The sequence below is a fragment of the Sesamum indicum genome, linkage group LG7 (genome assembly GCF_026168435.1).
Source record: "Sesamum indicum cultivar Baizhima isolate 11 linkage group LG7, ASM2616843v1, whole genome shotgun sequence".
NCBI lineage: Eukaryota > Viridiplantae > Streptophyta > Magnoliopsida > Lamiales > Pedaliaceae > Sesamum > Sesamum indicum.
Window position 1 is genome coordinate 11,585,827 of NC_142663.1, and position 14,863 is coordinate 11,600,689.

Here is a 14,863-nt window from a genome sequence, read left to right on the forward strand (position 1 = left end):
GTCAAATCATGTCTTTTATATGTATATTGATGTATATGTGTGTGTATATATGTATGTATGTATGTATTTATACTTAAACAGTTAAAACACTAAGATAAGGTGTTTCTGTATGATGGCAAACATGGGTATATTTTGACTCATCCCGAAGATAACTTGAAAATGAAAACAAACATAGTGCAAACGTTTTCAGCATCTTATATGCTTTCAAACATCTTATAAAATTTTAAAGAGCTTATAAACTCACCCAAACATCCTCTCATCATAAGTCCCCAGATGGTGGTAAATGATATAACATATATTTGCCCATCTCGACCAGACGTCCTGATGGAAAATATCGTTTGCTTTGATTGGAGCTTTACAGACCTTTTCTTAAAAAGAGAACGAGATGGTTTGACCATTGGGCTTATATGTTTTTCAAGTTTGCGAGGGGTATTAAAATATTTATGATGGCTAAAAGTCATGATAAATATTTTTGTCGTATCTTTTAATTGTGGTAAATAATTTTTTTACGATAAAAAAAAAATTAAATTTTTTGCATCAATTTTATTTAATTATAGTTAATAATAATTATTCACCATAAATTTTAATCATAGTTATTAATATTGTAGCCAATAATTTTTTTTTTCTCAATCGACATAGACATAGCCTCATTCGTGCAAATAGCGCCAATATTTCTGACAGATAATGCTTATTTATTACGATTCCACACTGTTGTGCGATGTATTGTCCATTTTCTTTGTACTTTCAAAAAAATTAATTTGAAAAATATCCCATAATTAAGAAGATTGGAGCTTTTAGAATCACGAATTATCAAGAATTTTATTTATTGAGGGTAAATTACAACTTCCTCTTCATGACTGTGCATAATTATAAATACCCACTCGTTATTTAAAAAATTGTAAATAACCCTTTCAAATAGAAAATAATTATGTAGCCCCCAAATGGTGAAGTGAACTCTACTATCTTAACCTTGTTGATTTTTTTAATAATAAAAAATATTTAAAAAAAACTATAAAAAATATTATGGGTGGGTAAATAATAATTTATAGAGAATATTAGTTCATAAAAATACTTTAAAATTTTATAATATATATAGTTATAATCTATATGGGCATTTTGATCAGTTCACCATAAAAATTAGACGAAAACTAACGGATTGAGCTCGTATTAGACGGACATCAAAACTAAGATGGTATTTATAATTTTTTGAATAACGAGAAAGTATTGTAATTAAACGAAATTTTAAGAGAGGTGATTGAAATTTACCCTTTTATTTAATATCGAACAATAATACATACTCATCATAATCATCACATATAATTCATTTAAAAATTGAGATTTCGAGAGTGTTGTAGAATATTGTTAATATTATTATTTTAGAAATTGAAAGTATTATAGGAAGAATCATTTTAGTTGAACTAACTTTATTGATTAAGCTGTTCCAAGCACTCAGCTCTTCCACTTTATTCTTTCAAGCTATTATTACTCTACCTCATCTCATCCGCCAACCCACACATAATATTTTATTTTTTTATTCATTTATTTTATAATTAAATATACTTTTTACTTTTAAAATATATTTATTGTTCCATTCGTTCTCGTAAAATATGAAAGATAACAAAAACCCTTCTAAAAATATCATTTGGTATTGAATTACATGAATAATTATATATATAGAATATTATAGATTAATTAGTAATAATTTTGTATATTTTACAACCATATAAATTAAGCTCAATATAATATTTTAAAATTGTTTTGAGTATGATTTGTTTTAAATAAAATACCTATAGTAATTCAAATTATTTATCCCTTTATTCTTTTTAATCTTTTATAATGTTTTCATTCTTATTATTTCAATTAAATATATATATATATATATGATCATACAAATATACATGCAATTATTTTTAATATATAATTCACAACAATTTTATGTATTATTTATTTATTTATTTATATATGCATGCAATATTCTGTACTTGTATTATATATGTCGTGTTTATATCGTTGTCTCTGTATCGACACGGTATAATCAATAGATATAGCTTAATATATCTTCTGTTTTCTTCCTTTTTCTGTCCTCAAATTAATATTCTTTTAGAATATTGACATGGTTAATTAGACCAATAATTTATAATAAAGTAGTTGTCGCATAACAAAAATTATTAAATTATCGTATCCAACTACACGAAATTTAAAATTATCATAAAATTTCAACGTTTTGTGTTGAATATAAATAACCCCATAACCAATTATTATCCATGAGGACAATTGTTGTGCTGATCAACAACGTGGGAGATCGACTTTTGTTTTTGTCCTAATCAAAATAATTCATTCTGGATAAGGATACAACTCTGCCAACCAATCACCTCAATTCATGTCGTGAAATCGAGGTCTCATAATTTTATTAGATAAATTATTTTGTTATTCGGATTATGTTTGTTTTACACGTTGCTATTTAATATTTTTTTGAGGTGAATTTATATTTCACTTCCTTTTCTAACAATTTTCTCGCTGGAAAACTACACATACGATATTTAGGGGTAATATGTGAATAATATATTACATGTGCAATGCATGTGATGTTTTCTCCGACGGAAAAATCAATGAAGGTCATATATAGCAGAATGCGGATTTGCAGAATTAAAATGGTAAGTTCGCCCGATGTCAAATCAAACATACCCTTTTAATTATAGATATAAATGAGTTCGTGGCAGTGACACGTAACAAAATATATTTTGTCAATTTTATCATAAGACATAAGTTATCATTAGAGTTAATTATACTTAAACCCCCTCCAAAAAGATTTTATATTTTTTTAAAAAATATTCTGAAATTATATTTATACTCTGTTAAAAATTCACTATTTACATCTGAACCCCCTTGGTTAAGGCTCAGACGAAAAATGATGACCTTAGCAAACAAATTACATAAATTTCTAATTTTACCCCTCTTTTAACTTTTCATGTAACAATTTTGTACTTATTAAAAAAATATAATGATGTTAACATCATTTTATACATATTTATATAATATTTATTATTTTATAAGTATAAAAACCTACTTGAGAATATTAAATGAAGGGCACAATTAAAAATTTATATAATTTTTTTTGCTAACATTAGATTTTTCATCCAAACCCTAACAAAATGGGATGTAATGTAAACGATGAATTTTTTTAAAAATGTGTAAATATAATTTTAAAAAAATATATAATTTAATATTTTTAAAGAAGATTTAGGTGCAATTATCCCTCAGTATAATGTTAGTACAAAAAGGGGAATTATGAGACGAAGAAATTAAGACAAGTGAACAATATTGTTGCAATCTTTTATAATTGATTACATAGCAAGATATTGGGGTGCCACATGGAAGCTGTTGATGCATGAGAAGTTTGAGAATGGTCCGTATAACATCCAATTCCATGATTGAGGTTTAATAATTGCCACCCATAAGGTTGCAATTCTTGTCATTTACAATGTTGTTCAAATTTTGCCTCATTGCCTAAACTTTTATATCAAAATAATGTAAATGTATATTTATGCTAATTGAATATTAATATAAATATATAATTAATATATTTTTTCTATTAATTGTAATGACTATTTTTAGTCGCATAATTTATAATGTTTTAAATATAATAATTTACTATTAAAAAATAAAATATTCTCTCTTCTTTGAATGCAAGAAAAATTAAATAGTAAAAAGAAAATCTTTAAGATCAGAGAGAGAGAGAGAGAGAATCCTTCATCGTTCAGAAACAACGTGAATTATGTGAAAGGTAGAAATAGAATATAGAGCTTATAAGATGTTGTAAAAAAATATGGGTGAAGTTAACTTTTTTTAAAGGTTTCGTTATACTTAACCCCTCTAAAAATGTAAAATTACACTTTTTTCCTCATAGAAGTTTTAAAATTATACTTACACCCTCTACAAATATTCATTGTTTACACCTGTCCTATTTGGATAGGTTTGGACAAAATTGCTCATATTTGCAAAAAAACTTACATAAATTTATAATTTTACCCCTCATTTGATGTTCTTATATAATAATTTTGTACTTATAAGGAAAAAAATATATTTATGTTCTTATATAATGATTTTGTACTTATAAGGAAAGAAGTGTAATGATATTAACCTCACTCCATATATATATATATATATTATATTTATCCTTTTATAAGTATATATACAAGAGAATATTAAACGAGCACCAAAATATAAAAAATATGTCATATTTTTTACTAATGTCAATATTTTCCATTCAAATCTTAACGAAAAGGGTTAGGTGCAAATGGAGAATTTTCACAGTACTGTAAGTATAATTTTAAAATATTTTTGCGGGAAAATGTAATTTTTCAATTTCAAAGAGGGGTCTTATAAGATTATCTTATTTTGAGATCTTATAATTGATATTTTCTTTACTGATACAATGACTATTTCTAGTAAAATAATTTATAATGTCTTGAATTTATATTTTTCAATAAATATAATATTAATAGCAATTACATTTATATCCCCTCTGAAAATTCTCGATTTACGCATAACCTCCTCCCTTTAGGATTTGGATGAAAAATGCTTCTTAAGCAAAGAAAATACATAAACTTTTAATTTTGCCCCTCATTTAACATTCATATTATATTTTTGTATTTATAAAGGAATATAATATATATATATGGAGTGAGGTTAACATTATTATAATTTTTCCTTCATAAGTACAAAATTATTTCATGAAAATATTGAATAAGGATAAAATTAAAAACTTATGCAATCCTAACAAAAGATGATCTGCGGTAAACATGAATTTTCGGAGGGGTGTAAGTGTAATTTCAAAACTTTTTTGAGGGAAAATATAATTTAGAATTTGCAGCAAGGGTCTAAGTAGAATTAACCCTTGATGAAATTATATAATCATTGGATGGAGGCCTAAAATTATCAATTTATGCACTTACTGTATTTTTTCTTTTTAAAAAATAAAAATTTATAAAAAAGAAACCGAACGATGTGGAAGGAAAAAATTAAAAATTAATAAAATATAAATTATTCACCCAGTCCATAAAAAAATTTTAATTTTTTTTTTAAAATTAAATAAAAATTATAAATCATAGTTCACAAAGCATTTTGGTCAGTTCATCATAAAAATGGATGAAAACCTAGCAGAGACTAACGAATTAAGCTAGCTGGTAGACAACTATTAAAATCAGATGGGTATTAATAATTTTTAAATAACAAAAAAAAAATTATAATTATGTTAAATCTCAAAAGAGCTTGTTATAATTTATCTTAATAAATATGATAAATTACAATAACTTTCCTTGATGTTTAACATAATTACGAATAACCCTCGTTGTTTTAAAAATTAAAAATACCTCCTAATATTTGATAAAAATTATGTAATTCTTGAATAGAGGTATGAATTGTCAACTTTGTCCTTACTGTATTTTTTTCTTTTTTTCTAATGAATTAGGCTAATTGTTAAACGGCTCTTAAATTTAGAGGGTATTAATAATTTTTAAACAACTAGGAACTATTCGTAATTATACCAAACCCCAGAAAATGATGTTGTAATTTATCCTATAAAATATTACAAATGCTCACTACGAACCATAATTTGTTCTACTTAAAAGTGATATCATACGTATTATCATCAAATAATACTAAAAGCTCGTCACACTTCCCAATATTCCAACTTTTCAAAACTCAAACTCATGATTTCCAACTTTGTAAAACTATCCAGAAACAACTCAAAACCAAAGTAAAGCCCTCCAACCCACCCCCGCAATGGTCATCCCACATAATAAAAAAGCTAACTTACATAAATATTCGTTAAAATTAGATCTAATTATACAAATACTCCTTATCTTTTACAAAATTATAAATACATTTTTTAAATAAATTACATTGACACCCCCTTTATAAGATATAATTTTGTAAAAGCCAAAAATATTTGTGAAATTAGATATATTCTCATAACGTGGATTACCCCAAAAAATAAGGATAAATTACAATGGGCTTTCCTGAGATCCGCCTTACTTATATATACTGTTTTCTTGTATGTAAAACTACAAATACCCTCCGCAATGAGTTATTACAAGAGAGTATTTATAATTTTTTAAATAACGTAGAATTTTTATAATTATAACAAATTTCAATCAAACACTTAGCAATTTATTCTAAAAACAAACAAAACCACCTACCCCTACCCCCCACATGTTGGATATTGGTATCATCAAAAGCTTGTCATGGCTATAACCTTTAATGTCCTTGTCTATAAGTTAGGCTGCAAAACCTCTTCTTCATCAACTTGCTTAGCCACTATCAAAACTATCATTATTATTACAATACCATTCACACACTCCATGAAAACTACAATTTATTTACTTATTTTATTACAACATTAAACTAAATAGACACATGTAATATAAGCATTATATTATTGACAAGCACATCAAATTATTCATATTATTTATGTATTTTTTGTTTTGTAGATCTTGTTCTAAACTTTTTTAATTAATTTGTGGGAAAATTTTGGAAATTTTTAGGCAAGGTTTCATTGGTTAGCCAGCCGCATTACATTTTTGCCATTTCCGATGATGTTAATGAATGTTTGCAATAACTTCTTACTGTATGGTCGGAATAAATCGTAACGAAAATTGTACTAAACGACAACGAAAGTGTTGAGTATTTGAAAAAATAAAAGCTAAAAATGAATAAAAATAAAAAATCAAAGTTGGAATTTTTGAAAAAATAATTTATATTTGTATTTTATCAATATGCTGCAGTAGTTGATAAGGAGTTGCTTATAACTTTTGGTTTAAACCAATTTAATTTAAGATGTTCAAAAGTAGAAATTGTAAAACAAAGAGGGGTAAAATGATATTAATAGTAAAACTTGAATATCAATTGAATTATTTATAATTACTCAGGTATAAAAATGATATTAGTCACAAGATTCAGATATCAAAATGAATTTACTTCAAACAAAAATAATATTTTCAATAATAAATTAATAAAATAATTATTTTAAACGCTTGCAAGTACCCCTAATATAAGGTTATAATTTCACACTTTATTGTTATGTATTTACAAAATGGACCCTTGGGAGCAATAGTCTTGAAGGGGCAAGCAATCAATTTTATCACTTTGTGGTGATTGCAACACCACATTTTGTTTGTAAAAGTTTGGGTGATAAAATAACAATATTGGAATTGATCTATTTCGAGTCATCCACACTATATATGATGTGAAGGTTTTTGACAAGACAAAAATGCCTTCCTACTAACATTCTAAAATCTTTTGATTGACCTCTATAAAATATGTTTATTACAAATGTTACCCATAAACTTTTTTTTAGTGATGTTGGACTTTAATTAAAAAATTTATCTCAAAAAACATTTAAAATTTATCATTTATTATAAATTATAAGATGTTTTAAAAATATTTTGATGCCCAATATCTGTAACTATATGTCACACGAAAACAAATATTAAGGGTACTCCCACACTATACGGGGTTAAATGTATTTACACCAAATTTCAGGGGATGACAATGTAATTATTTCTTTTTTTTTTTTTATGTGGATGCACTTGAAACTAATTTTCAAGACTTCTGGTGCCAAAAGGCAAATTAAAAGAGCTGATGGGTTCTAGGAATATTAGCCAAAACACAGATTAGCGAAGGTGTAAATGCTGACTGGCTGAGACTTGGGGTCTATTCATGTACAGTTCACAGTTGCCCCACAGACTACAATATTGCATTGATCAGCAACTCTTACAAGTGATGGAATTTAAAATTTCTGAAAAAAGAAAAAAAATGATTATTTATATAGAAAGAATAATTTGTGAATTTTGTGACATAAATATCATGGCTATTTTGAAATCTGAAGATTCTTGAACCTCCCACAACGAGAAACGTTCAAATCGAGCTTATGATTCTGTGTCCTTATACTGTTAACATTCTCGTCAGCAACAGAATCCCACAAAAGATCTTTTGGCAGTCGACTAAAAGTTCCCGTTTTTAACAAGTGGGCAGTGGTAGACTGTTGGTTAAATTTGCTGACAGTGGAGTGTCTGTTTGTGTGGCTGAGGAGTGCAAGAAAGTGATGCAATTGCTAGTGTGTGTGGTGTGTGAGAATTAAGGAGTTTGTGGATCTTTCAAGAGCCAGAGAGAAGTCTTCCTTTGTTTTCTTTCATTGCACTTTTCGTAAAGATTTGAGAGCTTTGTGGGCAGAATCTCATAAGAAAGCCTGTCACTATTCTAGTTTTGGAAATCTTTGAAAAGGTAAGAAAATTCTCTCTCTCTCTCTCTCTCTGACACATACACACACACGCGCACAAAATATGGAGTGCATGTCTTGAATGATCTGAAATAAGTACACAATGGGTCAGCAAAGTTCAAACAAACGCTTCAGTTTCTTGCTTTCTTGAAAGAGTTCTTTTGGGGTAACAAAGATTCTTGACTGTTGCCAAAGCCTGTCTCACTTGATTGAGATAATGATCTCACTCGTTTTGTTTGGTTGAATTTCAGTTATAAAAAATCAATGACATTTTTGTGTGCATATAGAGCACTCAAGAATGGTTTTTTGAGACACTGGTATTCTTGATTTTCACTTGTAAATTATTTGAATTCCAGCTTTATTTAATTCTATCTTCTGCAGAGCTGCACATGTATGAGTTCACATGCATAATCTGATGTATCTTTTTGATGGGATATTTTTATTATGGCCCATTTATCAGCTTTCTTGAGTTTTCAGATCTATGTATGACATAATTATGTAAGAAAGGTGTGTTTTGATTTAGATTTTTTAAGCTTTGAAGTGAGAAGATGATGAAGAATTCGGTATCCGATCAGAGTTTCTACATAGAAAGTGAGGAAGAGGATGAGGAGAAGTTGTATGACAAAGATGAAGACAACGGGGCTGGGAATGATTCTGATTCTTCCCATTACTCCACTGATAATGATAATGAAAACCGGCAGCAAAGCAAGCCCAATTCTCTCAACCCCTCTTGGCCTCAAAGTTACAGGTTACTTCAATTATCTTTTGTGTGTGTTTGTGTGTGTGTGAAAGAGAGGAGAGAGAGAGAAAGAGGAGTGCGTGTCTGTGTGTATTTATGCTGAATCTTGATGCTGATCTTAAGCATTTCTTGAATTCTCTGTTGTGTATGAGTATGTCTTTTCAGTATGAACCAATTAGTGATGAGCCAATTGAAGCAGAAGTCTTGAATTTCTATTCAACTTGACAGGGAAAAAAACCGAAAGTGTTCTGCAATATTATTACTTTTGTAGCCAATTCAATAATTTGATATAATTAAGACCTTCTGGTTAATATCGGTGGAGTTTCTAGGCAGCCGCAGCAAAGATCTGTAGGCCAGAGATAATATTCTGTTTGATGTTGGGAATTGTCTTCTAGGAACTTCTGATGTAGATTTGAATGGTAAGCAATTAATTGGTCGTGAAAATCCGCAGTCGTTGTCTTTTTCAGACTAAGAACTGTGAATTGCTTATTCAAGAACGTAACTCTTAGTGGGTTTAATTTGTCTTCACTTGCATCTATAATGACAGCTATTTTTGCTGTTTTGGAAACTGTTTCTGGTTGAATAATTGCAAATCTGCTAACCACTTCGTGTTAGGAAACTGTGCATCCTAAATTGGACACTAGACAAGTAACTTTGTAATGTCTGAAGTTCAACTGAAATCTTAAAACCGTAAGTTTCTAAAATAATTTTGAACTCTCATCAAATTTAATATACAGTCTGCTAACTTTCTGTTTAGCATCTGTCGCGATTCCCATTTAAAACCCAAAAAGAAATGGGAAAAAAGAGAAAGAAAAGATGACGAAGAAGCTATACAGAAACTTTGGTTTTGATGGCTCTTGGTATAGTTTTTTGCAGACCGATGTACTTATTAATGGTGGTGCTGATGTAAAATGGACTCATGTAAGAATCTAGTTTTTTCCTTAAAGACCGATTTTCTGTGAAGTTGGATGTACTGATAATTTCAATGGTATTGTATAGTTTCTGTGTATATGCATATCGTGGATAGTAAATCATTCATATATTGAGTTGTGTATTACTGCATTTTTACCTCTAGATACTAAATCTGGTGAAAATGCTCGTCACAGGCAATCCATTGATCTATACAGTAGTGTCCCATCTCCGAGTCTTAATTTTCTCGGGACACCAACATTATCACGCCTAAGCAGCTCGTTCCTTTCATCATCCCTTACAAGGAGGCACACTCCCGAGATATTACCGTCTCTGAGTAAGCCTCTCATACCGCCTGTAGAGGACGAGAAGCCTAAAGAAAGACGCAGCTCACATTCTCTGCTGCCTCCGATTCCATCAAGGAAGCCCAGTTTGAAGAAAGTAACCCCTGATGGGAAAGTATCGGTCTCACATGAACTTCCGATTTCTCGCCATAGTTCATATGGCCAGGCTGTGCTAAATGGTAGGCTATATCTATCTAATCGAAATATATGCAAAATTGCTGATATTAGTTGTTCAAACTTCATATGAGGTTAGTGAAGGAAAAAGAAAAGAGAACCCCTCGTTGTTGCTTGTCAATATGCTCGAAGTGTTTGCCATATTCTGACATTTTTGAAAAATATTACAACTAAATTAAAGAGAATGGCCTCGGCAAAAATAGAAAGATAGGAATAAACCATGCAGGAATGGTTGATATTATTGTGGAAAACACGATATGTTTACATGTTAAACAGACTGATATTTTCTGGGCTATATTCCTCTTGCCCAACCTATTAATCTAGACGAGGACTCATCTAATCTTCATCATGTAGATTCAGAACACGTACAGAGATTTTCGTTCTTCCTTTGACGGGCCCATACGGTTTGCCTTAAGATAATTCATCTGGTTCTTGTTTATTGCATAAAAAAGGGAATGACTTTTGACAGTTTTATGCAGGCATGAATGTCTTATGTGGAGTTGGAATCCTTTCTACTCCTTATGCTGTCAAAGAAGGAGGCTGGCTTGGCCTTTCCATTTTATTGACTTTTGCTGTACTTTCTTACTACACCGGAATCCTCTTACGGTCCTGTTTGGACAGTCAACCTGGGCTCGAAACTTACCCAGACATTGGCCAGGCCGCCTTTGGTACCACTGGACGTGTTGCCATATCTGTAAGAGGCATTATTTCCTAATTGGTTTACTTTATTTGAGCTCCAAGAAATTATTCGCGTGTTAATTGCTGACATTGATCCTCTGTCTATTGCGTTTGTTGATGCAGATAATATTGTACGTCGAGTTATATGTAAGTACATCTGGCTACTCCAAGAGTGCTCTTGTTTGACATGATACTCTGTTGTTTTGCATCTCAGAATTTTTCCAGCATTTACTCTCTCGTCAAGAATCATCTGTGGTCGGAATTACTAATACGATCATCTCTATGAGTAGCAAATTGACTTATGCTATAAAATTTGTTAGTGCTGCACCCTGACATCAAATAGAAACCTCCTGCAGGCTGTTTTAATCACTGCAAAACCTCTTAATTAACCAATTTCTATCAGTTAGTCTTCTTCTTGGTAGAATATATAGAAAATTAATATCGAAAGTCATAAATGTTCCATACTTCAATTTGTGCTCAGCTGAAATGTTTATCATCCGCAGGCTTGTTGCGTTGAATATATAATTTTGGAGAGTGATAACTTGTCATCTTTATTTCCAAATGCACATTTGAACTTTGGAGCATTCGAATTGAACTCTCATCATCTTTTTGCGGTAATGACTGCGCTTGCTGTTCTCCCAACCGTCTGGTTACGGGACATGAGCGTTCTTAGCTACATCTCCGGTAAGCATCATTCACAAATTGCATTTATCAGGATTAAGTACAGTGACATCCCTTGGGAAATTGCGTAGATACCGACTATTGATAAATTTAACCAATGAGTGATATTACCATACGGCTCTACGAGCCAAAATTTTGGTGATGTCTTCTGATTTGCACAACTAAGAGAAATATCTGAAGCCAGGGAAACATAACTTAAACAGAAGACGTTATGTTACTTAACCAGCCGCAAGATTTTCATACCATTTACAGTTTAATTTAAGTTTTCTAATGTAATAATTCTCCAGGAGAAAACAGAAATCAACAATTCAAAAGTTTTTAGAGTACTAATATTTTTCATCGTCCTCGGAGCACTGACCATTTTTGCTTTGTTCTTTTGACAATGTCAGCCGGAGGAGTTATTGCGTCGATCTTAGTGGTTGCTTGTTTGTTCTGGGTTGGATTAGTGGACCAAGTTGGTTTTCAGACCAAAGGGACGACACTGAACCTTTCGACTCTTCCGGTTGCTATTGGTCTGTATGGCTACTGCTACTCCGGCCATGCTATCTTTCCCAACATTTATACGTCAATGGCGAAACCTAGTCAGTACCCTGCTGTCCTTCTAACAAGGTAAAACCAATTTTTCTGAATCCAAGTAGACAACGAGAAAATGAAAGAATATATACATAATATATAAGTTCTTTAATTATGCAACATTAACCTTTCCTAGGACTAAAGACCACCCAATATTCATATATATGTTGCGTTAATTGAACTCGTTAGTAAATGATGATTGTAGCTTTGCGATTTGCACCGTGATGTATGCGGCAGTCGCAGTTCTGGGGTACATGATGTTTGGAGAATCGACGCAGTCACAGTTCACCCTCAACATGCCGCAAGATTTAGTTGCATCTAAAATCGCTTTGTGGACTACGGTAGGTTGAGTGTATCTTAACAGTTTGGGTTGTCAAGCAAACATCCTCACATATATTTTTCTTAACGAGTTATACCACTCTTCTTGATTAGTTTGCCGTTTATTTTTTAGGAATTCTTCATTTACACCCCTTAACTATGGTAAAATTATGAAATCCACCCTTATTATTAATATTACACTGAGGGTATAAAATGATATTTGTAACTCTGTAGATTGTTAATTAATTTAATTTTTTCTTGTAATAACTTGTCATTACCTGTAAATTGTTAGTTCATTGTAATAATTTGTGTTTCTATTTGTTCTGTTGCAGGTAGTCAATCCATTTACAAAATATCCTTTCTCTTAGTGAATGAGTTTATCGATCCAGCGTTCCCTCATTTCACTTCTTGCAATCCTTCCTCGAAAATTTCTGTAGCCACAGAGGTTTATGAACAGGTTTTTTCGCTTCTAAATTAAGATAGAGAATGCGTACAATGATGGAAATTGACATAAATCAAGAATTTCACCACACTACAAGCAGAATCCTTTTTAGGTCCTTGGAGACAGAGTGCCGACACATCTACAATCATTCATGTGATTGGATTTTCATGGAGTCCACAATACATCCACCATATATATATGGTTGTGATTGTCCCGCACTTGAGATCTCCAAGCAATCACTTCGAAAAAAAGGCATAGCTGGATGTTAGAATATATAAGGTAAGGTAGAAACATGTCTGTTTCGGGACTAAACCACAGGAGATTAACTTAAATGACCTTAAACAGTCTCGACACACATTCCTTAATGTAATAATGTTGTTTAACTTTACATAGTCTTTTCTTGTCTTGTTGCTATCATGAATGCATGTCGGAAGAAAGAAGAGAGGTTTCTTCCTTAATTATAGATACATATGCATTAACCATGTCTCCTGTGGCAATGAGTTTGGAGGAACTGATACCGTCGAGCCACGCCAAATCATACATGTATTCGATCCTCATAAGAACAGCGTTGGTGATATCAACTTTGCTCGTCGGCCTTAGCATTCCCTTCTTTGGTAAAATTTTCATTTCCATGCTTATCAAATATCCCTTTTCAGTTTTCTCCGTCTCCTAATATTATGTCCCTTTTCTTGCAATTTCTCGGCTCGTTTTTTATCCCTTTCCTGTCATGTAGGTCTTGTGATGGCCCTGATTGGTTCTTTACTCACGATGCTAGTTGTAAGTCCTTTCATTACTCTCCATAAGACTTTGAATGACAGCATGTAATTTAGTTCTCGTCTTCTATGAATGTTTAGCATACGCTCAGTTTACTTAATGGAACTTCCTTTCGCAGACGTTGATTCTTCCATGCGCTTGCTACTTGAGCATCTTAAGGGGGAAAATAAACGCACTCCAGGTAAAGTGAAGTTCTATCTCCACCATATCCGAATAATACCTTGTTGAAAAAGGTTACTGTTATGGATTACCGTTGTGTAATGCTTCCCTCTTATGCCGGTAGGGAGAGGGTCCCTAGATCGACTTAAACAACATTGTCCCTCCCCCTTAGTTGCCTTTCTGTATAAATTGGGCATGTGACGAAGTGATATCAGGGTATATTGATGATTTTAACCTTAAATTCTCATCACAGTCAATCCGAAGGTTTTTTGACTATAGTTTAAATCCAAAACATTTGTTAATAGGGAATTTCAAATCCATTACATAAACTATGGGGAAGTGCGAGATCGCAGCATTATTTCATAAAAATAGGGTACTAGAGTAACTTTGTCACGCTGACCTGAAGTTTTAGCTCTTAATCTGCTAAAATTTGAACTGATCTTTTCTTCATTTTGCTGTTGCGTTTTACAGGGATCGATGTGCATATTGGTGATTGGAGTTGGCGTAGTGTCGTCGGCGTTCGGAACGTATTCAGCCCTCTCCAAGATTGTCCAGAGCTTGAGCTGATACTTTTGCAGTGTGTTTCTTAGGAACAGATAAATACATACACACATATCTCCAGTTTTGCAGATTTCTATTTGCTTCTCTTTTGCATTCCTATTGCAACTCTGACGTGCGGATTTTCTATTACACTTTTGTGTCATATGGTACTTGGCTTCACTTTCATTAAACTATATTTTTTAATAAACCATCCAATTGAAGAGATCATTTGAAGTGTTTGTTTAAGTAAGAAA

The 14,863-nt window shown here is 31.2% G+C and overlaps 1 protein-coding gene across 6 annotated transcripts; it reads left to right on the top strand.

Annotated features, from left to right (window-relative positions):
• The first annotated feature begins 7,859 nt into the window (after positions 1-7,859).
• Positions 7,860-14,837, top strand: LOC105166595 (amino acid transporter AVT1C). 6 transcript variants are annotated; one of them, XM_011085999.3, is made up of 13 exons: positions 7,860-8,283; positions 8,802-9,026; positions 10,124-10,449; positions 10,924-11,138; positions 11,246-11,269; positions 11,626-11,806; positions 12,193-12,412; positions 12,582-12,717; positions 13,027-13,046; positions 13,605-13,750; positions 13,870-13,913; positions 14,029-14,091; positions 14,541-14,837. In XM_011085999.3, the coding sequence occupies exons 2-13, from the start codon at positions 8,827-8,829 to the stop codon at positions 14,634-14,636; spliced, it is 1,671 nt and encodes a 556-aa protein (XP_011084301.1). In that variant the 5' UTR covers positions 7,860-8,283; positions 8,802-8,826; the 3' UTR covers positions 14,637-14,837. The 6 variants fall into 6 exon arrangements, with proteins under 6 accessions (XP_011084301.1, XP_011084302.1, XP_011084305.1 ...); XM_011086000.3 differs by having other exon boundaries at positions 8,820-9,026; XM_011086003.3 differs by lacking the exon at positions 7,860-8,283 and adding an exon at positions 8,329-8,444 and having other exon boundaries at positions 8,820-9,026.
• Positions 14,838-14,863: the final 26 nt, after the last annotated feature.

What these genes read in the sequence shown, in the direction of transcription:
- LOC105166595 (XM_011085998.3), top strand. Translation starts at nt 8,543, where the DNA reads ATGACATTTTTGTGTGCATATAGAGCACTCAAGAATGGTTTTTTGAGA. An exon ending in TGGCCAGGCTGTGCTAAATG is followed by an intron (nt 10,450 to 10,923) that starts GTAGGCTATATC and finishes AGTTTTATGCAG; the next exon opens with GCATGAATGTCTTATGTGGA. An exon ending in GGAAAATAAACGCACTCCAG is followed by an intron (nt 14,092 to 14,540) that starts GTAAAGTGAAGT and finishes TGCGTTTTACAG; the next exon opens with GGATCGATGTGCATATTGGT.